General features: G+C 48.2%; 2 protein-coding genes across 2 annotated transcripts in view; both read left to right on the forward strand.

The window, feature by feature from the left end:
• Positions 1–27,754, forward strand: part of LOC144603089 (zinc-binding protein A33-like) — an 83,621-nt gene that overhangs the window by 43,374 nt on the left and 12,493 nt on the right. The gene's annotated exons all lie outside the window — the stretch shown is intronic.
• On the forward strand, positions 1,532–17,698 carry LOC144602530 (zinc-binding protein A33-like). Its single transcript, XM_078415656.1, has 8 exons — positions 1,532–1,550; positions 6,186–6,580; positions 6,671–6,766; positions 12,481–12,714; positions 13,303–13,325; positions 13,413–13,531; positions 14,594–14,716; positions 16,981–17,698. The coding sequence occupies exons 1-8, from the start codon at positions 1,532–1,534 to the stop codon at positions 17,514–17,516; spliced, it is 1,545 nt and encodes a 514-aa protein (XP_078271782.1). The 3' UTR covers positions 17,517–17,698.

A 27,754-nucleotide genomic window follows, 5' to 3' on the forward strand; every position in this document is an offset into this window, starting at 1 on the left:
GACAGTTTTACAGTCCCCCTCCCCCCACCCCAAACACATAGTACACAACCACAAAAAAACACGACATCACATCTAAACACTACAATTAAGGCAAAAAACAACAAAAAAACACAAAAGACAAACGGACTACAGGCGAGCCGCAGCTGCTAGAGTAGCGCAGTCAGTTTCCCACCAGCTCCCACTTTCCTCTGCTCGAGCCCCGACTCTTCCCTTCGCTTTCTCGCCGTCTCTGTCTCCGTTTCAGAGAAAACGCGAGCGACCAAAGTCCACTCCAAGCTCGCGGACGCCATCGGCCACTTTGTCTCTCCACTACCCCTGTTTGCGGATCGGAAATGGAATATTCCCTCCAAGTCCGAGTGCGCACAGCAACGACCCGCTTTACATTTACACAACGTCCTCGCATCCCTTTAGGAGACCCCAGAGTGCTTTACAGGCGCTAATCTCTTTTGAAACGCAGGAGTCAATTTGCAGACAGGAACATTCACAAAATTAAAAGCAAGCGATACCCTCCAAAGAGAATTGGGTTGATTTCAATTGCAGTATTAGAAGCACCAAGCACATAATTCAAACAAAAACACAATCTTTCTATTCAGTTCTTGTGAATGTTACTGGTCGTGCAAATTATGGAAATTTACCAACAGAGCATTAAATTAATCTGTTGCGGAGAAAAGAACAGAGGAGGCCACAAGCTGCCTGGATATCTAAATTTGATACAAATTGCGCCATTACTAGTGTTAATTGTTCATTAACTTGAACAGTTAATAAGATAACATCTTCCATAAACACTATTCCATCTTCCTATAGAGGAATACTTTAAATGGATGAGCTTGATCGGTGTTCACGGTTTGGTTGTCGCTGCAGGTTCATCACTTACTGCACATCCCTAATTATCATCTGAGTGGTTCCTTCAAGCACTTTGAACTTGATGCGTGTCTCAGCAGCGTTGTGGTCATCGCTCTTCGGACTAGTTCATTTTTAAAGGATTTGAGATGATATTTTTGAGATGATATTTCAATGGGTATCTTTAAGACAGAGATAGCTAGATTCTTGAACAGTACAGGTGTCAGGGGATATGGGGAGAAGGCAGAAGAATGGGGTTAGGAGGGAGAGAAAGATCAACCATGATTCATGCGATGAATGGCCAAATTCTGCTCCTATCACTTATGAGTAACTGTATTTAAGGTGCGTTAGGAGACTTCAATTTGTGTCTCTGGGTTCCTCATTCAATAAATAAATCGCTCCCTCAACACCTCACGCCGACTGCCTGTTGCTGCCTTGAGTTCGCCAGTTTCTATGGAATTAGTTAATAATCATGCTTAAAACCGGGATTAAGGCTGGCCGGACATTGTAACGTTACACAGCGATGTAGTTTATTATCACGTGTACTGAGGTACAGGGGGAAGTCATTGGGGAAGCTCCCGGCAGGCGCCGAGGAGTCGTCTGGAGAGGACCCAGCGGCGGTGAGGACGGGGCCGTTGGTCGAAGTCGAGGACGGTCGGAGGCGGTCGAGGACAGGCCTGCAGAGGGCGCCATGACGTCGACAGACTCGTGTGCGTGCAGAAGGGTGGCGGTATCACAAAATGCTGGAGTAACTCAGCAGGTCAGGCAGCATCTAGGAGAGAGGGAATGGGTGACGTTTCGGGTGGAGACCCTTGGTTGGATGCGCGGCCGAGAACAAAAGAAGGGTCTCCACCCGAAACGTCCCCCATCCTTCTCTCCCGAGATGCTGCCTGACCTGCTGAGTTACTCCAGCATTTTGTGAATAAAACAAATAGGGGCCGGCGTGTTGAGGGAGGGGGAGGGGGGGGAGCTGCGAGAACAGAGGGACCATTGTGGACTAAGTGGAATACTTTGTAACTCTATCGGTGCAGTTTGTGTGGCGACTCTTTGCATACTTGTGCATGGAAAACAAAGAATCCCACTCTGACATGTCACATGTGATAATAAACTGTCATTCATTCATTCATTAATTCATTCATTCATTCATTCACTAACACGCTGAAAACAACATGGTGGTATTGGTTTCGTTAGGTTTATGATTTCACGTGCACCGAGGTACAGTGAAAAGTTTTGCCTGCCTGCTGTCCATTCAAATCATACTGTACACGAGCACAATCTAGATGTACCAAGTCATACCAGCGGCCGCGCGGTTCAAGGGGAAATTCAAGTTCTGAAAGTGAAATTCTGTCAAGGCTCGTTCTTTTTTACGCACGATTTTAAAGACGAGGAGCCAATCGTCCATCAAGCCTGAGGATCACGAGTGGAAACGTGAAACATCCATGTCCCTCCACAGGTGCTGCCTCACCCGTTGGGTCGATCGGATTTTTAAAATTTTGTTCCAGATTCCAGCAACTCCTGGCTCTTGTGAGTCAACTCTCTGCCGCCACTCACTGTATTCCCATCAGCCCCACTGTTTGTACTCATTTCTCGCACTTGTACCATCACTCCCCCCCCCCTCACCCAACCCTATTCACATTTGCCTCCACCCCTACACTAACCTACGCTGGAGTCACATCATAGCAGCCGGTTCACCGAGAGCCCCTCACGCCCTCGGGAAGTGGCAGGAAACCGGAGCACCCGCGGGAAAAGCGCGCGGTGACGGGTTGAATGAACAAAGTCCACATGGGCAGAACCGGAGGCCAGGATCGAACCCTGGTCGTTGGATCTCGCTGGCGGCAGCTGTAATCACTGGAACACCCCGCCAGCCACGGCAGCGTTTGTGATGGGGCAGTGCAGTGAATTTGTCGACTAAACCAGTTAAATAATTATCGATTTATATTCCAAATATGTGACTTTCTTCACAGAATGTCCAAAAGTCTCTGTGAGTGAGGCCACCATCATTACTCGGCGGCCCTACGGATCACGGACAACACGGGGGCAGTACATAAACACCAGAGGGTGTGAAACCACCGCCCACCCAACCCGGCCGCCTCCCACCCCCGGCACTCAACCCACCCCCCCCCCCCCCCACCCCCACCACCAACCGGCCCCACCTGCCGCAGTGTCTCCAGTCCCAAACCCGTTTAGGTTTATTATTTTCACGTGTACAAAGATTTACTTTTGCACACTATCCAGTCAAATTAGATAATACCAAAGATAAATGCAGTCAAGTCAAACACAAGTACAATAGATAGGGAAACGGGAAGTTACAATGTGCTCTTCAGCGGGTAGTCCATAGAGCTCAGAGGACTATCGGAACACAGCTACCAGCCTTGGAGGGCATCTACAACACACGATGCCTCAGAAAAGCCACCAGCATCCACAAAGACTCCTCACACCCCTGCAATTGTCTGTTCGAACTTCTACCATCGGGCAGACGCTATAAGGCCTTCTACGCCCGCACCCCCAGACTCAGGAACAGGTTCATCCCCAGGGCCATAGCTGCTATGAACCGGTCCTGCTGAGCCGGATGGTCACATCGCACAGCGAACCGGTACAGATCTACTTGCACTTGGTTCTGTTTTAAAACTGTTTCTAATTTTGTTTCATTGGGTTGTCTAAATTTATACTGATTAGCCAATTGATTTATTGCATCGTATGGAAGGCGCACTCCCAATCTCGTTGTACCACTCCCTGTACAATGACAATAAAGATATATTGTATTGTATTGTATTGTATTGTAGCATATAGTTCTCAGCATTGCAGCGTCACAACCCACTAACATTTATTCAATGTCCTCGCATCTCTTTTAGGAGACCTCAGAGTGCTTTGCTGGCGTAAATCGCATTGAAGTGCAGCCAGTAATTGTAACAAGAATGGAGAATCGATTTGTAGACAGGAACATTGACAAACAGACTTTAAAAGCAAGTTATACTATCCGAACAGATTTGTGTTGATGTGTTGGAAAGACCTGCAGATGCTGGTTGAAATCGAAGGTAGACACAAAATGCAGGAGTAACTCAGCGGGACAGGCAGCATCTCTGGAGAGAACGAATGGGTGACGTTTCGGGTCGAGAAGCACCAAGCACATGTTCTAATAAACACAAACTTTCTATTCGGTTTTTGTGAACCTTACTAGTCGTGGAAATTATCCAAATCCAACCAGAAGGTATTTCATTTATCTATTGCACGAACATATTAATATATAATACTGTAGGTGGGTATGAGTTTTTAATTGTCATTGAAAGACAAGTGGGAGACCAACTTCCTCGTAGAGGGTGTACAGGGAAGGGGAGAGGGTGTGACCGAGGAGCCCTGGATCCAAAGCCTCTCCTGTACTGGTGTAGCACCCTCAACCCCCTACTCAATCCCCCTTAACCCCCCTCTCCACCCCCCACTCTCCCATCTTCCCTGACCCCACCGCCCCCTTCCCCCTCACCCACACTCTCTCATCCCCCCACCACCAGCCCCCCACCCCTGCTGTCCCCTCTTCCCCACTCCCACTGTCCCCTCTTCCCCACCCCCACTGTCCACTTCCCCCACCCCACTCTCTTCCCACCACCCCCCTTCCCCCTACACCCCCTCTCTCCCCCCAGCATCCCCCTCCTGCCACACCCCCTCCTCCCCTTTCACTCTCACTGTCCCCTCCCCCCACCCACCATCCCCCCTTTCCATCCCCCCACTCTTCCCTGACCCCCACATTCCCACTTCCCTCCCACCCCACTCTCTCTTCCCCCCACCATTCCCAGTCCCCCTCCCAAGTCCCACTCTCCCTCCCACACCTACTCTCTACTCCTCCCCCTCCCCCTCCCCCTCCCCCTCCCCCATTCTCTCCTCCCCCAGCCCCACTCTCACTATCCCCCCTCTCTCCTCCACCCCTCCTCCCCCACCTCCCGCTCCTCTCCTCCCCCCACCCTCAGCCCCTCATGCCCTCACCCCTCCACACACTCGACCCACCCCCATTCTCACTGTCCCCCTCCCCCCCACCCCCACTGTCCCCTCTTCCCCACCCCCACTGTCCCCTTCCCCCACCCACCTTCCCCCCTTTCCCTCCCCCCACTCTTCCCTGACCCCCACATTCCCCCTTCCCTCCCACCCCCACTATCTCTTCCCCCAACCACCCCTCTCCCCCGCTGTCCCCCTCCCCAACCCCCGTTTACCCCACTCTCTCCCCCCCCATTCTCTCCTCCCTCAGCCCCACTCTCACTTTAGATAGTTCCTCTGTCCCTCTCTTCCCCTCCTCCTTCCCAGATCTACCTCTATCTTCCTGTCTCCACCTATATCCTTTCTTTGTCCCGCCCCCTGACATCAGTCTGAAGAAGGGTCTCGACCCGAAACGTCACCCATTCCTTCTCTCCTGAGCTGCTGCCTGACCTGCTGAGTTACTCCAGGACTTTGTGAATAAATACCTTCGATTTGTACCAGCATCTGCAGTTATTTTCTTACGACAGACAGACAGATAAACGGCCCTGGCCTGTCTTACCAACTTGCATCACCTTTATCCGAGTCAAATAAATCAGCCGTTGATCCGCCCATTGGCCCAGTTCATGAAAATCTTTCTCCATCCCAGATGAATGGATTCACTCTCCAAAACGTCACCATAGAAACGGCGAAACGTAGAAAATAATTGCACGAGTAGGCCATTCGGCCTTTTGACCAATCTCTGACGATGTGAGGCAGCAACTCTACCGCTACCACCCCTTAATCTTTTGAACGTTGTTTTTGAGTTGTCCTTTCTGCAAATTGGCGACTGCATTTCCTACACCTTCAACAGTGGCAAGTTTTCATTGACAGGGAGGTGGTGGTTGAGAGGAACCCGTGAACCACTTGCCCTGTGGTTGACAGCGGGGGAACCCCCCACCCCACCCTTGTTGGGGCCGCAGGTGCGTATGTTCAATTTCTTAAAAGTGGTCGCCATGGTTGTGGCCCTCGGGTCCTATGTCAGACGACCCTCTGAGACCGGGTAAAAGTCTCTTTCTATCTTGATCCCGGGCTGTGAACGGAGATGCGGGCGGCGGGTTCCACTGCCCAACAGGTGCAACGCCTCCTCAGTTACACCTCCTTAGCGCTGGTCCCTGTCCCTTTCTGTCCTGCCTTGCACAATCCCAGGGCAATCTCTCCGCTTTCGTCTATATTCAGACCGGTTTAATGTCTAAGTGACCCCTCCCTCGAGTGATTAGTTGGAAGTGGCCAGGACACCTTCACACTGAACACTTGCAGCCAAATAAGGTCATTGCCGGAGACGGCAGCGCGCGCAGTGGAAAACACTGAACCAGGAAGAGGCGGAGTTACAATGGCTGCGAAAGACCCGGTCGAGAGTTTAACCGAGGAGGCAGTTTGTCCCATCTGCCTGGATTTCTTCACCGATCCGGTGGCACTGGAGTGCGGCCACTACTTCTGCCGCCCCTGTATCACACAGAGATGGGACAGGGAGGAGAGAAACTCCTGCCCGGAATGTAGAGAGGAGTTTGAAGAACGCACCCTCAGGGTTAGTCGGGCCTTGGCGAGAATCGCTGAGAAAGCTCGAAAACTGAGCCCGAATCGGACAAAGGGAAGTAAACTTCACTGCGAGAAACATCAGGAAGAACTGAAGCTGTTTTGTGAAACGGACAAGACACTGATCTGTGTGGTTTGTGCAGCTGCGCTGGAACACACGTTTCACAGCTTCATGCTGATAGAAGAAGCTGTTGAAATCTACAAGGTAAAAGCAAACCGATTCTGATCACTTCATTGTGTCACGTCTTCTTTATTTTCTGACAATTTTATTCTCTGATTTAAAACCCTACCCCAGGCTCAGGTGAAATCTACCTTCGAATCTCTCAGAAGGAAAGAATCAGAGATCTGGCGAACGGAGGAGGAACAGAAAGAGAGCTTTTCTGAAGTTCAGGTTTGTACTGTCGATTTAATGTTCTTGTGTACATTTCATCCCTGCGATGTGTGTAATAAATTGGCACCTCTATAGAGCTTAGTAGTTGAGGGCTAAAACTCTTGGGAGAGGTTGAACAACCATGGACTTTACTCCCTGGAGCGCAGTAGTTTGAAGAATGGACTGTGGCAGGTGTATAATATCACGAAACGGAATGATAAGTTGGATGGTCAGTCTTAGTAGGAGGATCGGGAAAGTGAGGGTATAGGTTTTAGGTGAGAGGGAAAAGATTTCAAACGAACATGAAGGACAAATTTGGTAGTGTGTACATGGAAAGAGCTGCCAGATGAGGTCGTTGAGTCAGGTACCATAAGACCATTTAAAAGGTATATATATATATATTTTAATGTTTTTTTTTAAAAATAAAAAAATTAATTAATTACAGTGCATATAACAACAACAGTAAACACCATCCCTCCCCTTCCCTACATAATCATGAAAACAAACAAACAAAAACAAACAAATAGATAAATAAAAATAAATTTAAAAAAAACATAACTACAATGTGACAAAAAAGACAAAAGCACAAAAACATGAGGCAAGGTAATTTTCACAAGTCAAATATTTCAGTATTTTCACTGCTGGATTCAAAGAAGGTACAAAAACATGTGGCATTGAGGGGATAGTTTTACTTGTCCTTAATATGCTGCAGCACTGGGTTCCATATATTGAAGAACTTTTGAGGGTTGCCAGACAATTCATATCTCAACCTCTCTACGTGTAAGATGCCCATTAATTCTCTTAACCAAGTCTCAAACTGAGGAGCAGAGTCTGATTTCCATAGTTTCAAAATACATCTGTTGGCAATTACCATACCATAAACCAAGATTGTGCGAGCATTATGGTCTAGCTTCTCAAGCGTTGTGGAATACCCGAATAGAGCAGTTTCAGGGTCCGGAGTTAAAGTGACGTTTAAAACAGTAGAGTACCATTGAAATAAAAGACACCAAAAGTTGTGAAGTTTTGGACAAGTCCAAAAGTGGTGAGCGAGTGTACCCTCAGCAGTCTTGCATCTATTACACAAAGGTGAGAGATCAGGAAAGATTTTATGCAGCTTAACCTTAGAGTGGTGTAATCTGTGTATAACCTTGAATTGAATCAGTTGTAGCCTAGAATTAATAGAACAGGATTTTATACTTTTCAGTACTACCTTCCAGACATCGTCATCAATTTCAATGTTAAGGTCTTCTTCCCAGGTTTGTTTTATTTTTAAAGTAGATTTATCTAGTTTGTTTGAAAAGATACCTACAAAAGATGAGATTAGGTTCTTTGCTTCCGGGGGACCCAGCAAAACTTTGGACAATGAGTCGTCTTCGGGCAGGGACTCAAAAAGCGAATTGTTTTGTCGAACATAATTTCTCAGCTGTAAGTACCTAACGAATTGAGTTTTGGGCAATGAGAACTTGGATTGTAGCTGATCAAATGATGCAAAGTGTCTATTTATGTAAAGATCTTTTATTGTAACTATCCCTTTACAGCTCCATTCTCTGAACGCTGTGTCTGTAAATGATGGGGGGAAAGCGTGGTTATGCCAGATTGGGGCGTGCATTGACGTATTCGGAAGCTCACAAGCTTTCCTAATTTGGTGCCATATTCTCTGAGCATTGGACAGAGTGAAGTGATCCTCTCTAAGAGAGGTGAGAGATCTGGGTAATGAAAAAAGGAGAGCAGGGAGAGAAGTTTTTGGGGTTAAGCTTTTTTCAATCGCCAGCCAAGGGGGCAGGTCATATCCAACTCCCCGTTCATATGCATACTGCCAGTATACCATGACTCTAACATTGGCCGCCCAATAGTAATATAAAAAGCACGGTAACCCCAGTCCCCCATGTTCCCTCGTTTTTTGAAGATAAGCTTTTGAGATCCTGTGTGCTTTATATCCCCAAATAAATGGCATAATGATAGAATCGATTAACTTAAAGTAGGATTTGGGGATAAAAATAGGAACATTCTGAAATAAATACAGAAATCTCGGCAGGGAGACCATCTTTACTGCGTTCACGCGGCCAATCAAGGAAATAGGCAACGTTCTCCATTTCTCTATTTTCTCCTTTAGCTTGTTCAACCTTTCGGTAAAGTTAATTTTAAAAAGGGTCTTGGGGTTTTTAGATATTTTAATGCCCAGATATTTTATACTGTCTGGATTTGTTTTAAACTGCATGTTGGCTAAGAATACAGGGTCTAATTCTGCTGTTAACGATATAAGTTCACTCTTCTGCCAGTTTATAGTGTAACCTGAGACCTCGCCAAAGGAATTAATAAGCTGGAATAGGTAAGGGACAGAATGTTCAGGGTCAGATACAAAGATGGCAATATCATCCGCATAAAGCGAAATCTTATGTTCCACCCCACCCAGTATTATCGGTTTTATAAGCGCATACCCTCTTATGCCGATTGCCAGCGGCTCAATGGCTAATGCAAAGAGGAGCGGCGAGAGGGGGCAGCCCTGTCGCGTACCCCTCTGAAGGGCAAAAGAGGGTGACCTATCCTGGTTTGTGAGTATGGAAACGGTGGGATGAGCATATATAAGACGTACCCAGGAAATAAAAGAGGCACCAATACCAAACTCTTCCAGCACTGTGAGTAAATATCCCCACTCAACCTGATCGAAAGCTTTTTCTGCGTCTAAACACAGAATGGCTTGTTTGGAAGAAGTGTCGAATTTGTGATACATAATATTCATTACTCTTCTAACATTAAAGAAAGAGAACCTATTGGGGATGAACCCGGTCTGATCCGTATGGATAATGGATTTTATACACTTATTTAGTCTAGTCGCCATTATTTTAGTAAAAATTTTGAAATCCAAATTAAGCATAGAAATTGGTCGGTATGAGGAGGGATTGGTTTCATCCCTGTCTTGTTTCAATAAGAGAGAAATATTAGCATTGTACAATGATGGTGGGAGCTTTTACAACTCGATTGAGTGGGAGAGCATCCTGTGCAGGATCAGAGTTACCTGGTCAGCAATCTTCTTATAAAATTCGATTCCAAAACCATCTGGCCCAGGGCTCTTGCCGTTTTGCAACGACCTAATTGCATCCATGATTTCTACAGAGGAGGGTTCTGAGTTTAAGGCCTCACAAGAGGCACTATCTAATTTTGGTATGTCCAACTTTTTTAACCATGCATTGATATCACCGTTAGCTTTGGATTTATACAGCTCTTGATAATACTCCTTAAAGCGTTCATTTATTAATTTTGGATCGGTTAAAGCAACACCCTTGCCTGATTTTATTATATGTATGGCCCTACTTGCTTGTTGCCCTCTAAGCTGACGGGCTAACAATGTATGCGGTTTGTCCCCTAATTCAAAATATCGCTGTTTCAGTCGCAGTAGCTGGTCACTGACTTGATTTGTTAGAATCTTGTTATATTCATATTTAATACTGAGCATATTTTGCAGCGTTTGGGGGTTGTTTGTGTTCCTATACAACGTCTCCATTGGAGAAAGCTCCGAATCAATTTCTTGTAGACGTCTCTCTCTGGATTTCTTTAAAGACGCTTCATACGAAATAATATGACCCCTCATAACTGCCTTGAAAGCTTCCCACAAGGTGGAGTCCGAGACATCAGAAGTGTCATTGGTCTCCAAATATTCTGTAATTTTTTCAGACATGTATTTACAGAAAGTTCCATCATTAAGCAAGGAAAGGCATAGTCGCCATTTAGCACATCGTTTAGGCAGCTTAAAGTCAAAGATAATTGAGGTTGGAGCGTGATCTGAGATCAAAATGTTATGATATTTGGTATTTATTACATTAGGTATGAGTTTCGAGTCTAATAAAAATAATCGATACGAGAGTATGAATTGTGCATTTTAGAAAAAAAAGAGTATTCTCGGTCTGTGGGAAGCTGTATCCTCCAAATGGTGGAGATGAGATTTTTCAAAACCGTGGATGCATTCGAAGGGCTACACATTTTATTTGATGACCTATCCAGGTGCCAGTCGAGGATTGTGTTATGGTCCCCTGCAACAATCACATTCGTATTAGAAAGGTCAAGTAGCTTATCAAAGATTTTGCGGAAGAAAGCTGCATCATCAATATTCGGACCATAAATGTTAAGCAGTGTTAAATGAACAGAGTAAAGGTACCCAGTTACTATGAGAAATCAAGCATTCGGGTCACTTACTGTAGAAATATGTCTGAAATCTATGTTTTTCTTAACCATAATTGCCACCACGCGGGCTTTGCTAGAAAATGTGGATTGAAATATCTGATCTGCCCATCTACGGTAGCGCAGCGGTAGAGTTGCTGCTTTACAGCGAATGCAGCGCCGGAGACTCAGGTTCGATCCTGACTACGGGTGCTGCACTGTAATGAGTTTGTACGTTCTCCCCGTGACCTGCGTGGGTTTTCTCCGAGATCTTCGGTTTCCTCCCACACTCCAAAGACGTACAGGTATGTAGGTTAATTGGCTGGGTAAATGTAAAAATTGTCCCTAGTGGGTGTAGGATAGTGTTAATGTACGGGGATCGCTGGGCGGCACGGACTTGGAGGGCCGAAAAGGCCTGTTTCCGGCTGTATATATATGATGATGATGATGATAACTGTCTCTGCCCCAATGTTCTAATGTGAGTTTCTTGGAGGAACACAAGGTCGGCAGATAAAGACCTAAGGTGTGAAAACACCTTAGCTCGTTTAATTGGGTGGCCCATGCCGCGGACATTCCAGCTCACCATGGTAACCCTCCCATGCACATTATCATCCCCAGGTAACATCAGAAGTTGTAAATTGTATTACATAAGCAGCGACATAATAATTTGCCTCAAACAAAAAAACAGGAAGACCACCAACACAAAGGCACATACAAAACTCGGACTTTCCCTCCCCCCATCCCCACTCTCCCAAACAAAGTGAGAGAAAATATCCTAACATACTGTAAACGGGGGTTACTTCAACTATCTAGGCTGTTAAGCCCAAAGGCTAGCTAAAGGCTAAATAGTGAAACCGCTAGCTAGTTAACTACAAATTTAGTCGGCATCCCCTCCGATGAACAAACAAAAGTACGGATCTATTCAACAAAGAAACGTTTCCCTTTGAAAAATTAGCAGGAACCCATCCTGTAAAATCATCCTCTTCCTGAAACGAATTAAGCACATTAAACAAAGTTAAAGTTAAATCTATTGAGTCCAACGTCTACCTTTCGTGTGAATGACCATGTCCATGGCCCAGAGTTAACTCGTTCGCATGTTAGCCGACGCCCGCCGTCCACTCCGGGCCAGCGGCTTAAACATGGATAGACATGGGAGAGTCAGTGCAATTGGACAAAAGCGTATCCTCAGGATTTAAGCTTACCCGACAAGAGAGTGACCATGCCCCCACGTCGAGATTGGCTGAAACAGCTGGTCTGGAGACCAGCTAGTCAGTGTTAGTCTGTTAGCCTACATTAGCCCACCATTGTCACCGAGCTGTGCGGCAGGTTATCCGCGAATAGTTGCAGAGAATTGAATTTGGGAAATGGGAATGATGTGCTTGTACATTAATTTCACAAAATATTTCAGAATTATCATGACGAGCTCTTTAATTGCCAAGGTAATGAAAGCTATGGTTTAAATACATGTAAATGGGATTTGTGTAGATACATATGAAGCCCAGCATGGACATGATGGACCAAATGGCATATTCTGCGCTCAGAATGATATAACATATATATTATCATCTTTCATCTGACAGGAAGAGTCACACAAACTTCAGTCACAGATCACATCCCAGTTTGCTGAACTGCACCAGATTCTCACTGAGAAAGAGCAGTGCTTACTGGGAGAGATCCGGGAGGAAGAGAAGACGATTGTAAAAACAATGGAGAAAAATCTTCAAGAGATTCAAAAGAATTTAAAGTCCATTCAGGAGGAACTCTCAAAGTTACAGGAACAGATAGATCACAAGGACGGCGTGATATTTCTGAAGGTGAGGGGTTACACTACAGTTTGGTGAAGTGAAAGTGCACAGGCACAAAATGGTGGGTTAAATTTTCTGAAATAAATGCCGCATTTACCAGTAATTCAGAACTGGGTCAATGTTCCGTCTGTTCCAACTACTCCCCACATCCGACAACAATGCCCCAAATTCCAGGAATCCTCATGTATTCATCCCACTTCAACTTAAATTTATCTGCAATATTGTCTTCAGGCCGTTCTGTGAGTTCCACGTTCTCTCTATTGCATTTCTTATGGAATTTAGCAAAAGGTTATCTTACATTTCAGCTTTTATTTTTGTTCCCCCCACAAGTAGTGATAATATTTCCATCCCCCACCCATTTAAATCCGACGCTGATCCTAAAATATTCCATCCCATTTTCTCTGACATCTTCTCCAGGTAAAATCCCACGACCTGCCCGTTCTTACTCGTAAGTTGCATGATCGTGCCTATTTTCATCAACATTCCTAATGCTTTCCCCCGTGTTCGATGTCCCTACCAGAATATCCACTTCCTGTCTGTGGCACATGCAAAGAGTTTGGAAAGAGTCTATTGACATTTGTTTTTTATTTATTTCAGCAGGTAGCTGGTCGCAAGACGAGGTAGGGCATGCTTTTGACTGAAACAATGTATATTTTATAAGAACAGCTCAAATGCTCAGTTTATAACCAGCTGTTAAATATTTTCAGGTTCAATGATGAAGCCAAACCAATGTTGGTGGTCGGTGGCAAGTTGCCAAATGAAAAGTTTGATCACACCTTTTTCTACAACATTGCATTGAGCGAAACATCTGATATCATCAAACGAGGTAAAACTGATACCTCTTAACAACTCTTTGTGTGAAGAAAACTGTGACCTCCAGAATTGATATCGCCGCATGAAAATAATGTTTCGATGATCTAGCCTAGATCTTTCTTCAAACTTTGACAGACTTCCTCGCAACCCATAACATTTCCCATTCCCCACAAACGTATAATACACACCTCCTACATTCACATCCAAGCTACGAAAATATAAAATAAACAGCAAAGGTTGCAGCACCGATCTGTGATACACACCACCAGTCACAGACCTCCAGGCAGAAATATCATCCTTCTACCGCTACCTTCTACCTCCAACCACCAAGCCAATTATGGGTCCATTTTCCGAACTCGTCTTGGATCCCACCTGCCTTCGCTTTCTGGACCAGCCTTACATGCGGAGCATTGTCAAGTCCCTCAGTGAAGTTCATATATTGGTTTACAATGAGATCAGAGTGTTCTTGGTTGTAAAGACGCATCAAATCCACCCTCCAATAAATAAAGCAAGTAACCAGTAGCAGATTGCCTCGCCCGTCCAGTCCACTCCCGTTCAGCGTGATCACGGCAACTCCACCCCACATCTCTAACTCCTCTTTAACCATCTCCAATTACCCCTCACACCAGTCTCCTCGTCTTCCAATCTGCCTCTCCCTCACCATCTACCCGCAAGATATTTGAATGCCCGCCTTATTTCTCCATCCCCACCCGCAATCCTCACTTTCCGCATTCGTTCTCCCCATCCGCATGCACCACCCCCTCCCGTTCACGATAACGTTGGTAAAGATGTCTGATGTCCACCCGATGTGGTTGTGGGTGAAACCCCGGGCATGCACCACTCCCTCCCGTTGCCGATAACCCGCGGGATTTTCCCTCTCCAGCCCAGTTACAAACGCTGGTAAAGATGTCTGTTGTCCACCCGATGTGGTTGTGGGTGAAACCCCGGGCAGGGTTTCAGTTGTCTGCCCGCCCGTGCCTGAGGCCGAGTGGCCTCTCCCCCAGTCCCGGGGCAGCGCTGCCCGAGTCTTCCCCCGACCCCCGGGGACTCTCTGATTCTCTGCTTCTCCCCCCAGTCTCCGTCACCCTGGATGTGGAAACAGCGCATCCGGAGCTTGAGGTGTCTGAGGATCGGAAGAGGGTGAGATGGACCCGGACCCGGAGGAGTCTCCCTGACACCGGGAAGAGGTTTACAGGCAGTGAGTGTGTGCTGGGATCGGAGGGATTCACATCGGGGAGACATTACTTGGAGGTGGAGGTGGCGGGGAGTCCGGGCTTGTGTCTGGGAGTCGCTGCAGAGTCTGGAGAGGAAGAGAGAGGATGAGCTGACCCCGGAGACTGGAGTCTGGAGCATCAGTTGGTGGGATGACGAGTTTGAAGCAGATATCGACCCTCCATCCTGTCTCCCCGCCCGTCCCATCCCCGGGAGGGTGGGAGTTTATCTCAGTTACGAGTCCAGGACAGTTTCATTTTACGACGCGGACACCAAGTCCCATCTCCACACCTTCACTGGGAATAAATTCACGGTGAAACTTTATCCTTTCTTCTGGACTTGGGATGAAGACCACTGGCTGAAAATCTGCTCCAGTTCCGCTCCGGGTGTGTAAAAGGGTCGGGTCGTGGGGCTCAGGGGCTGTGGGGCAGAAGCTCTCACAATATACATTAATGACTTGGATGAAGGGATTAAAAGTACCATTAGCAAATTTGCAGATGATACAAAGCTGGGTGGTTGTGTGAACTGTGAGGGAGATGCTATGAGGTTGCAGGGTGACTTGGACAGGTTGTGTGAGTGGGTGGATGCATGGCAGATGCAGATTCATGTGGATAAGTGTGACGTTATCCACTTTGGTGGTAAGAATAGGAAGGCAGAGTATTATCTGAATGGTGCCAAGTTAGGAAAAGGGGACGTACAACGAGATCGGGGTGTCCTAGTGCATCAGTCACTGAAAAGAAGCATGCAGGTACAGCAGGCAGTGAAGAAAGCCAATGGAATGTTGGCCTTCATAACAAGAGGAGTTGAGTATAGGAGCAAAGAGGTCCTTCTGCAGTTGTACAGGGCCCTAGTGAGACCGCAGCTGGAGTACTGTGTGCAGTTTTGGTCTCCAAATTTGAGGAAGGATATTCTTGTTATTGAGGGGGTGCAGCGTAGGTTTACTAGGTTTATTCCCGGAATGGCGTGACTGTCATATGTTGAAAGACTGGAGCGACTAGGCTTGTATACACTGGCATTTAGAAGGATGAGAGGAGATCTTATCGAAACGTATAAGATTATTCAGGGGGTGGACACGTTAGAGGCAGGAAACATGTTCCCAATGTTGGGGGAGTCCAGAACAAGGGGCCACAGTTTAAGAATAAGGGGTAGGCCATTTAGAACTGAGATGAGGAAAAACGTTTTCAGTCAGAGAGTTGTAAATCTATGGAATTCTCTGCCTCCGAAGGCAGTGGAGGCCAATCCTCTGAATGCATTCAAGAGAGAGCTAGATAGAGCTCTTAAGGATAGCGGAATCACGGGCTATGGGAAGAAGGCAGTAACGGGGTACTGATTGAGAATGATCAGCCATGATCACATTGAATGGCGGTGCTGGCTCGAAGGGCCGAATGGCCTACTCCTGCACCTATTGTCTATTGTCTAAAGGTTGCAGCACCGATCTCTGCTGCACACCACCAGCCACGGACCTCCAAGCTGAAAAAATCAACCTTCTACCGATACCTTCTACCCCCAACCACCAAGACAATGTCTTGGATCCCACCTGCCTTCGCTTTCTGGACCAGCATTACACGCGGAACATTGTCAAGTCCCTCAGTGAAGTTCATATATTGGTTCACAATGAGATCAGTGTGTTAGTTGTGCACATCCATCAAATTCACCTGTGAATCCGCTCTCAACAACCCCACATCCACATGTCTCCACCCATTCTGTCCAACACCCGATCATTCAACCTCTACTCCCTTCCATGGTCCAAGACACCCCTCTCTCTCTCTCTCTCACCCTCCACTCAAAGAAACAGGGGCAGGTCATCTGGCCCCTCGTGTCTGCCCCCTTTCACTATGATCATGACGACCCCACCACACACCTCTACCTCCTCTTTAACAACCTCAAATTACCGCAAACCTCAATATCCACCTGTTCCGATCTGCCTCCATATGTGAGTAGCCCCCCTCCCACATACTTTGTTTCTCCTTCACCACCGCAATCTCGCAATCCTCCTCAATCTCCGCACTCGTCCTCCCCGTCCACCCTCCCCCACCTCACAAAATTGCCCTCTGCATCCCCGGATAAAAATCCCAGGAGAGATGTCTGTTGTCCACCCGACGTGGTTGTGGGTCAAACCCCGGGCAGGGTTTCAGTTGTCCTCCCGCCTGTGCCTGAGGCCGAGCGGCCTCTTCCCCGGTCCCAGGGCCGCGCTGCCCAAGTCTCCCCCCGACCCCCGGGAACTCTCTGATTCTCTGCTTCTCCCCCCAGTCTCCGTCACACTGGATGTGGAAACAGCGGGTCCGGTGCTCGAGGTGTCTGAGAATCGGAAGAGGGTGAGATGGACACGGACCCGGAGGAGTCTCCCTGTCACCGGGAAGAGGTTTACAGGCAGTGAGTGTGTGCTGGGATCGGAGGGATTCACATCGGGGAGACATTACTGGGAGGTGGAGGTGGCGGAGAGTCAGTGGTGGAGACTGGGAGTCGCCGCAGAGTCTGTGGAGAGGAAGAGACCGTTCACACCGACCCCGGAGACTGGAGTCTGGAGCATCAGTTGGTGTGATGACGAGTTTGAAGCAGATACCGACCCTCCACTCCCTCTCCCCGCCCGTCCCATCCCCGGGAGGGTGGGAGTTTATCTCAGTTACGAGTCCGCGACAGTTTCATTTTACGACGCGGACACCAAGTCCCATCTCCACACCTTCACTGGGAATAAATTCACGGAGAAACTTTATCCTTTCTTCGGGCCTTATTGGGGTGAAAACAAGTGGCTGAGAATCTGCTCTGGTTCCGCTCCGGGTGTGTAAAAAGGTCGATCCCGGGACCGTCGTTAGGAGCGGGGCTCAGGGGCTGTGGGGCAGAAACCCGGTGGACAACAGGTCGGCGCTGAACGGCTCCCATTTATTCCCCAAATTCCGCGTCGTAAAAACCCCAGTGAGCGCGGAAATAAAACCAGGGGGAATGTAAATGTGGGAAGAGTGTAATAAACTGCAACTGAAATCAGAGCTGTCGATCCATTCATTTTAACGCGTTAACCGCGTCGGTGAACGGAACAGAAATTACTTTTGTGAAAATATAAAGATTGAAACAATCGCCCTTCCCGCGGGTTCAGCAGCGGCCGCGGGCGGCGGGTCCTGAGCTCCGGGCTCCCCCGGGTTCTAAAGATTGTAGTTCGACGTCGATACATAGATCATTCTTCATTCAGTCACCGCCAGACCCCTCCCCCACCTCTCCCTCAGTTACATCACTTCTGTATCGCTGCTGCTTTTGTTCACCGCATTAAGTTCATAAGTGGTAGGGGTAGAATTAGGCCATTCGGCCCACCGTCTACTCCGCCATTCAATCATGTCTGATCTATCTCTCCCTCCTAACCCCATTCTGCTGCCTTCTCCTCATAACTCCTGACACCCACATTAATCAAGAATCTATCTGTCTGCCTAAAATATATTAACTGACTTGGCCTCCACAGCCTTTTGTGGCAGAGAATTCCACCGATTCACCACCCTCTGACGAAATAAATTCCTCCTCATCTCCTTGCTTGAGGCTCAGTTAGTCATGGGCAAGTATGATGTTGTAGGGATCACTGAGACATGGCTACAAGAGGACCAGGGCTGGGAACTGAATATTCAGGGGTACACAACGTATAGAAAAGACAGACAGGTGGGCAGAGGGGGTGGGGTTGCTCTGATGGTAAGGAATGATATTCATTCCCTTGCAAGGGGTGACATAGAATCAGGAGATGTTGAATCAGTATGGATAGAAATGAGAAATTGTAAGGGTAAAAAGACCCTAATGGGAGTTATCTATAGGCCCCCAAACAGTAGCCTCGACTTAGGGTGCAAGTTAAATCAGGAGATAAAATTGGCGTGTCAAAAATGTAATGCTACGGTGGTTATGGGAGATTTCAACATGCAGGTAGACTGGGAAAATCAGGTTGGAAATGGACCCCAGGAAAGAGAGTTTGTAGAGTGCCTTCGAGATGGATTCTTAGAACAGCTTGTACTGGAGCCTACCAGGGAGAAGGCAATTCTGGATTTAGTGTTGTGTAATGATCCTGATCTGGTAAGGGGACTAGAGGTAAAAGAGCCATTAGGAGGCAGTGATCACAACATGATAAGTTTTACTCTGCAAATGGAAAGGCAGAAGGGAAAATCGGAAGTGTCGGTATTGCAGTATAGCAAAGGGGATTACAGAGGCATGAGGCGGGAGCTGGCCAAAATTGATTGGAAGGAGGCCCTAGCAGGGAAGACGGTAGAACAGCAATGGCAGGTATTCCTGGGAATAATGCAGAGGTTGCAGGATCAATTTATTCCAAAGAGGTGGAAAGACTCTAAGGGGAGTAAGAGACACCTGTGGCTGACAAGGGAAGTCAGGGACAGCATAAAAATTAAGGAGAGGAAGTATAACATAGCAAAGAAGAGTGGGAAGACAGAGGATTGGGACTCTTTTAAAGAGCAACAAAAGTTAACTAAAAAGGCAATACGGGGAGAAAAGATGAGGTACGAGGGTAAACTAGCCAATAATATAAAGGAGGATAGCAAAAGTTTTTTTAGGTACGTGAAGAGGAAAAAAATAGTCAAGGCAAATGTGGGTCCCTTGAAGACAGAAGCAGGGGAATTTATTATGGGGAACAAAGAAATGGCAGACGAGTTAAACCGTTACTTTGGATCTGTCTTCACTGAGGAAGATACACACAATCTCCCAAATGTTCTAGGGGCTGGAGAACCTAGGGTGATGGAGGAACTGAAGGAAATCCACATTAGGCAGGAAATGGTTTTGGGTAGACTGATGGGACTGAAGGCTGATAAATCCCCAGGGCCTGATGGTCTGCATCCCAGAGTACTTAAGGAGGTGGCTCTAGAAATAGTGGAAGCATTGGAGATCATTTTTCAATGTTCTATAGATTCAGGATCAGTTCCTGTGGATTGGAGAATAGCAAATGTTATCCCACTTTTTAAGAAAGGAGGGAGAGAGAAAACGGGTAATTATAGACCAGTTAGTCTGACATCAGTGGTGGGGAAAATGCTGGAGTCAATTATAAAAGACGAAATTGCTGAGCATTTGGATAGCAGTAACGGGATCGTTCCGAGTCAGCATGGATTTACGAAGGGGAAATCATGCTTGACAAATCTACTGGAATTTTTTGAGGATGTAACTAGGAAAATTGACAAGGGAGAGTCAGTGGATGTGGTGTACCTCGACTTTCAGAAAGCCTTCGACAAGGTCCCACATAGGAGATTAGTGGGCAAAATTAGGGCACATGGTATTGGGGGTAGGGTACTGACATGGATAGAAAATTGGTTAACAGACAGAAAGCAAAGAGTGGGGATAAATGGGTCCCTTTCGGAATGGCAGGCAGTGACCAGTGGGGTACCGCAAGGTTCGGTGCTGGGACCCCAGCTATTTACGATATACATTAATGACTTAGACGAAGGGATTAAAAGTACCATTAGCAAATTTGCAGATGATACTAAGTTGGGGGGTAGTGTGAATTGTGAGGAAGATGCAATAAGGCTGCAGGGTGACCTGGACAGGTTGTGTGAGTGGGCGGATACATGGCAGATGCAGTTTAATGTAGATAAGTGTGAGGTTATTCACTTTGGAAGTAAGAATAGAAAGGCAGATTATTATCTGAATGGTGTCAAGTTAGGAGGAGGGGAGTTCAACGAGATCTGGGTGTCCTAGTGCATCAGTCAATGAAAGGAAGCATGCAGGTTCAGCAGGCAGTGAAGAAAGCCAATGGAATGTTGGCCTTCGTAACAAGAGGAGTTGAGTATAGGAGCAAAGAGGTCCTTCTACAGTTGTACCGGGCCCTGGTGAGACCGCACCTGGAGTACTGTGTGCAGTTTTGGTCTCCAAATTTGAGGAAGGATATTCTTGCTATGGAGGGCGTGCAGCGTAGGTTCACTAGATTAATTCCCGGAATGGCGGGACTGTCGTATGTTGAAAGGCTGGAGCGATTGGGCTTGTATACACTGGAATTTAGAAGGATGAGGGGGGATCTTATTGAAACATATAAGATAATTAGGGGATTGGACACATTAGAGGCAGATAACATGTTCCCAATGTTGGGAGAGTCCAGAACAAGGGGCCACAGTTTGAGAATAAGGGGTAGGCCATTTAGAACGGAGATGAGGAAGAACTTTTTCAGTCAGAGGGTGGTGAAGGTGTGGAATTCTCTGCCTCAGAAGGCAGTGGAGGCCAGTTCGTTGGATGCGTTCAAGAGAGAGCTGGATAGAGCTCTTAAGGATAGCGGAGTGAGGGGGTATGGGGAGAAAGCAGGAACGGGGTACTGATTGATAGTGATCAGCCATGATCGCATTGAATGGCGGTGCTGGCTCGAAGGGCTGAATGGCCTACTCCTGCACCTATTGTCTATTGTCTATTGCTAAAAGAACGTCGTTTAATTCTGAGGCTGTGACCACTTGTCTTCGACTCTCCCACTAGTGGAAACATCCTCTCCACATCCACTCTATCGAAGCCTTTCACTATTCTGTATGTTTCAATGAGGTCCCCCCTCATTCTTCTAAACTCCAGCGAGTACAGGCCCAGTGCAGTCAAATGTTCATCATATGTTAACTTTCTCATTCCTGGGATCATTCATGTAAACGTCCTCTGGACCCTCTCCAGAGCCAGCACATCCTTCCTCAGATATGGTGCCAGGAATTGCTCACGATATTTGAAATGCGGCCAGACCAGCGCCTTATAGAGCCTCAGCATTTAACGCTTCATCTCCCTCACCTCTCTCCCAGGTACATCATGTCTGTATCGGTGCTGCTTCCTGCTCTCGTTCATCGCTTTAACGTTTCACCTCCCTCAATAGTCAATTTTATTTTGTCACACACACATAAATGCGCAGTGAAGTGAAACATTACCCACAGTCCAACAATAAGAGCAATAAAAATAAGCAATAACACACACAATCACAAACCAACACCAAACAAAAAGAAACATCCATCACAGTGAGTCTCCTCCAGTCACCTCGTCACTGTGATGGAAGGCCAGAATGTCTTTTCTCTTCCCCTGCCGTCTTCTCCCGCGGTCAGGCTGTTGAAGTTGCCACGTTCCAGGCCGCGCCGGACGGTGAATGGTCCGCAGCGGGCCGATCCGGGGCGGGCGAAGACGCCGCCGCTGCCGGAGCTCCTGATGTCGGCCCCCGCCCAGCCGATATCCACGAGGCCGGAGCCTCCGAAGGCGAGTCGCAGCCGCTCCCGCAGCGCCAACACAGCCTCCGAAGGCAGCCAGCTCCGCAGATGATAAGTACAGTCCGGTCCGCGGGCTCTGTGAACCAGAGCCCAGGTGGTCCCAGCTGGAGGCCGCCAGCTCCAGGTGTTTGGCCGATGGTAGGGCGCAGCGGGAACGGAGACACCACCCAGAAAAAAAGGTCGTGTCTCCGTTTGGAAGAGACAGTTTTACAGTCCCCCACCCCTACCCCCACCCCAAACCCATAGTACACAACCACAAAAAAACACGACAACACATCTAAACACTACAATTAAGACAAAAAACAACAAAAAACACAAAAGACAAACAGACTACAGGCGAGCCGCAGCTGCTAGAGTAGCGCAGTCAGTTTCCCACCAGCTCCCACTTTCCTCTGCTCGAGCCCCGCCTCTTCCCTTCGCTTTCTCGCCGTCTCTGTCTCCGTTTCAGAGAAAACGCGAGTGACCAAAGTCCACTCCAAGCTCGCGGACGCCATCGGCTACTTTGTCTCTCCACTACCCCTGTTTGCGGATCGGAAATGGAATATTCCTTCCAAGTCCGAGTGCGCACAGCAACAACCCGCTTACATTTACACAACGTCCTCGCATCTCTTTTAGGAGACCACAGAGAGCTTTACAGGCGCTGATCTCTTTGAAATGCAGTCACGAAAGGCAACTGAAACGCAGGAGTCAATTTGCAGACAGGAACATTCACAAATAGAGTTTAAAAGCAAGCGATACTCTCCAAAGAGATTTGGGTTGATTTCATTTGCAGTATTAGAAGCACCAACGATATAATTCTAACAAAAACACAATCTTTCTATTCAGTTCTTGTCCAAGTTAATGAACAAGTAACACTAGTAATGGTGCAATTTGTGTCAAATCTAGATATCCAGGCAGCTTCTGGTCTCCTCTGATCTTTTCTCCGCAACAGATACATTTAATACCCTGTTGGTGAATTTCCATAATTTGCACGACCAGTAACATTCACAAGAACTGAATAGAAAGATTGTGTTTTTGTTAGAAATATATCGTTGGTGCTTCTAATACTGCAAATGAAATCAACCCAAATCTCTTTGGAGAGTATCCCTTGCTTTTAAACTCTATTTGTGAATGTTCCTGTCTGCAAATTGACTCCTGCCTTTCGTGACTGCATTTCAAAGAGATCAGCGCCTGTAAAGCACTCTGTGGTCTCCTAAAAGAGATGCGAGGACGTTGTGTAAATGTAAGCGGGTTGTTGCTGTGCGCACTCGGACTTGGAAGGAATATTCCATTTCCGATGCGCAAACAGGGGTAGTGGAGAGACAAAGTAGCCGATGGCGTCCGCGAGCTTGGAGTGGACTTTGTTCACTCTCGTTTTCTCTGAAACGAAGACAGAGACGGCGAGAAAGCGAAGGGAAGAGGCGGGGCTCGAGCAGAGGAAAGTGGGAGCTGGTGGGAAACTGACTGCGCTACTCTAGCAGCTGCGGCTCGCCTGTAGTCTGTTTGTCTTTTGTGTTTGTTGTTGTTTTTTGTCTTAATTGAACAGTTAATAAGATAACATCTTCCATAAACACTACTCCATCTTCCTATAAAGGAATACTTTAAATGGATGACCTTGATCGGTGTTCACGGTTTGGTTGTCGCTGCAGGTACATCACTTACTGCACATCCCTAATTATCCTCTGAGTGGTTCCTTCAAGCACTTTGAACTTGATGCGTGTCTTAGCAGCGTTGTGGTCATCACTCCTCGGACTAGTTTATTTTTAAAGGATTTGAGGTTATGTTTTTGAGATGATATTTCAATGGGTATCTTTAAGACAGAGATAGCTAGATTCTTGAACAGCACAGGTGTCAGGGGATATGGGGAGAAGGCAGGAGAATGGGGTTAGGAGGGAGAGAAAGATCAACCACGATTGAGTGGCTGTGCGGACTTCTTGCGATGAATGGCCCAATTCTGCACCTATCACTTATGAGTAACTGTATTTAAGGTGCGTTAGGAGACTTCAATTTGTGTCTCTGGGTTCCTCATTCAATAAATAAATCGCTGCCTCAACACCTCACGCCGACTGCATGTTGCTGCCTTGAGTTCGCCAGTTTCTATGGAATTAGTTAATAATCATGCTTAAAACCGGGATTAAGGCTGACTGGACATTGTAACGTTACACAGCGATGTAGTTTATTATCACGTGTACTGAGGTACAGGGGGAAGTCATTGGGGAAGCTCCCGGCAGACGCCGCGGAGTCGTCTGGATAGGACCCAGCGGCGGTGAGGACGGGGCAGTTGGTCGAAGTCGAGGAAGGGGCCGCTGGTCGAGGACGGACATCGGCGGTCGAGGACAGGCTTGCAGAGGGCGCCATGAGGTCGACAGGATCGTGTGCGATTCGTTCATTCATTCGTTCAGTTATTCATTCATTCAGTCAGTCATTCATTCACTGACACGCTGACAGCAACATGGTGGTTTCGTTAGGTTTATGATTTCACGTGCACCGAGGTACAGTGAAAAGCTTAGCCTGCGTGCTGTCCATTTAAATCATACTGTACACGAGCACAATCTAGATGTACCAAGTCATACCAGCGGCCGCGCGGTTCAAGGGGAAATTCAAGTTCTGAAAGTGAAATTCAGTAAAGGCTCGTTCTTTTTTACGCACGATTTTAAAGACGAGAAGCCAATCGTCCATCAAGCATGAGGATCACGAGTGGAAACGTGAAACATCCATGTCCCTCCACAGATGCTGCCTCACCCGTTGAGTCGAGTAGATTTTTTAAATTTTGTTCCAGATTCCAGCAACTCCTGGCTCTTGTGAGTCAACTCTCTGCCGCCACTCACTGTATTCCCATCAGCCCCACTGTCTGCACTAATTTCTCGCACTCGTACCACCACCCCCCCCCCCTCACCCTAACCTATTCCCCCTTGCCTCCACCCCCACACTAACCTACGCTGGTGTCACTTCAAGCAGCCGGTTCACCGAGAGCCCCTCACGCCCTCGGGAAGTGGCAGGAAACCGGAGCACCCGCGGGAAAAGCACGCGGTGACGGGTTGATTGAACAAAGTCCACACAGGCAGAACCGGTGGCCAGGATCGAACCCTGGTCGTTGGATCTCGCTGGCGGCAGCTGTAATCACTGGAACACCCCGCCAGCCACGGCAGCGTTTGTGATGGGGCAGTGCAGTGAATTTGTCGACTAAACCAGTTAAATAATTATCGATTTCTATTCCAAATATGTGACTTTCTTCACAGAATGTCCAAAAGTCTCTGTGAGTGAGGCCACCATCATTACTCGGCGGCCCTCCGGATCACGGACAACACGGGGGCAGAACATAAACACCGGAGGGTGTGAAACCACCGCCCACCCAACCCGACCGCCTCCCACCCCCGGCACCCCCCCCCCCCCCAACCACCATCCGCCCCACCTGCCGCAGTGTCTCCAGTCCCAAACCGGTTTATTATTTTCACGTGTACAAAGATTTACTTTTACACACTATCCAGTCAAATTAGATAATACCAAAGATAAATGCAGTCAAGTCAAACACAAGTACAATAGATAGGGAAACGGGGAGTTACAATGTGCTCTTCAGCGGGTAGTCCATAGAGCTCAGAGGACTATCGGAACACAGCAACCAGCCTTGGAGGGCATCTACAACACGCGATGCCTCAGAAAAGCCACCAGCATCCACAAGGACTCCTCACACCCCTGCAATAGTCTGTTCGAACTTCTACCATCGGGCAGACGCTATAAGGCCTTCTACGCCCGCACCTCCGGACTCAGGAACAGCTTCATCCCAGGGCCATAGCTGCCATGAACCGGTCCTGCTGAGCCGGATGGTCACATCGCACAGCGAACCGGTACAGATCTACTTGCACTTTATTCTGTTTTAAAACTGTTTCTAATTTTGTTTCATTGGGTTGTCTAAATTTATACTGATTAGGCAATTGATTTATTGGATCGTATGGAAGGCGCATTCCCAATCGCGTTGTACCACTCCTTGTACAATGACAATAAAGATATATTGTATTGTAATGTATTGTATTGTAGCATATAGTTCTCAGCATTGCAGCGTCACAACCCGCTAACATTTATACAATGTCCTCGCATCTCTTTTAGGAGACCCCAGAGTGCTTTGCGGGCGTAAATCGCAATGAAGTGCAGCCAGTAATTGTAACAAGAATGGAGAATTGATTTGCAGACAGGAACATTGACAAACAGACTTTAAAAGCAAGTTATACTATCCGAACAGATTGTGTTGATGTGTTGGAAAGACCTGCAGATGCTGGTTTGAAATCGAAGGTAGACACAAAATGCAGGAGTAACTCAGCGGGACAGGCAGCATCTCTGGAGAGAACGAATGGGTGACGTTTCGGGTCGAGAAGCACCAAGCACATGTTCTAATAAACACAAACTTTCTATTCGGTTCTTGTGAACTTTACTAGTCGTGGAAATTATCCAAATTCAATCAGAGGGTATTTCATTTACCTATTGCACGAACCTATTAATATATAATAATGTAAGTGGGTATGAGTTTTTAATTGTCATTAAAAGACAAGTGGGAGACCAAGTTCCTCGTATGGTGAAGGGGAGAGGGTGTGACCGAGGAGCCCTGGATCCAAAGCCTCCCCTCTATTGGTGTGGCACCCTCAACCCCCTACTCATTCCCCCTTATCTCCCCCCTCCCCACCCCCACTCTCCCATCTTCCCTGACCCCCAACGCCCCCTTCCCTCCACCCAAACTATCTCATCCCACCACCACCACCCCTCCCCTGCTGTCCCCTTACCCCCAACCCCTCCTCCCCACCCCCATTCTTCCCTCCTCCCCACCCACTCTCTCTCCCACCCCCACTATCCCCAACCCCCCCTTCCCCACTCACTCCTACCCCACCCCCCTATTCTCTCCTCCCCCAGCCCCACTCTCACTCTCCCCCACCCCCTCTCCTCCACAACGCCTCCCCCGCTCCCTCCTCCCCCCCCACCGTCACCCCTCCTACCCCTACCCTCACCTCCACCCACTCACTCCACCCCCATTCTCACTGTCCCCTTCCCCCCACCCCCACTCTCCCCTCTTCCCCACCCCAAACTCTTCCCTGACCCCACTGTCCCCCTTCCCCCACCACCACTCTCTTTCCCCCCACCACTACCCCCTCCCCCGCTGTCCCCCTTCCCAGTCCAACTCTCCCTCCCACTCGCACACTCTGCTCCTCCCAACCTCCCACCACTCTCCCCTCTTCCATGACCCCCACTGTCCCCCTTCCCCTCCACCCCCACTCTCTCTTCCCCCCACCACCACCCCCCTCCCCCACTGTCCCCCTCCCCAGTCCCACTCTCCCTCCCACCCCTACTCTCTGCTCCTCCCCCTCCCCCTCCCCCCATTCTCTACTCCCCAGCCCCACTCTCACTCTCCCGCATCCCCCTCTCTCCTGCACCCTCCTCCCCCACCCTCAGCCCCTCCTACCCCCACCCCTCCCAAACACACATTCGCCACACCCCCATTGTCACTCTCCCCCTCCCCCCCACACCCACTGTCCCCTCTTCCCCACCCCCACTGTCCCCTTCCCACCACCCCACTCTATCCCCACTCTCTTCCCACCACCACCACCCCCTTCCCCCACACCCCCTCTCTCTCCCCCAGCCTCCCCCACCCCTCCCTCCTCCCCTACCCCTCCTCCCCTTTCACTCTCACTGTCCCCTTCCCCCCACCCACCTTCCCCCTTTCCCTCCCCCCACTCTTCCCTGACCCCCACTTTCCCCCTTCCCTCCCACCCCCACTCTCCCCACCCCCTTTCCCCACCCCCCCCTTTCCACCATTCTCTCCTCCCCAGCCCCACTCTCAGTCCCCCCAACCACCTCTCCTCTCCTCCCCACAACCT

The sequence above is a fragment of the Rhinoraja longicauda genome, chromosome 19 (assembly GCF_053455715.1).
Source record: "Rhinoraja longicauda isolate Sanriku21f chromosome 19, sRhiLon1.1, whole genome shotgun sequence".
In the NCBI taxonomy this organism is placed as follows: Eukaryota; Metazoa; Chordata; class Chondrichthyes; order Rajiformes; family Arhynchobatidae; genus Rhinoraja; species Rhinoraja longicauda.

Coding starts and splice junctions, on each gene's coding strand:
- LOC144602530 (XM_078415656.1), top strand. Junction 6,581..6,670: donor AAGCTGTTGAAATCTACAAG/GTAAAAGCAAAC, acceptor ACCCTACCCCAG/GCTCAGGTGAAATCTACCTT. Junction 13,532..14,593: donor ATCTGATATCATCAAACGAG/GTAAAACTGATA, acceptor TTCTCCCCCCAG/TCTCCGTCACCCTGGATGTG.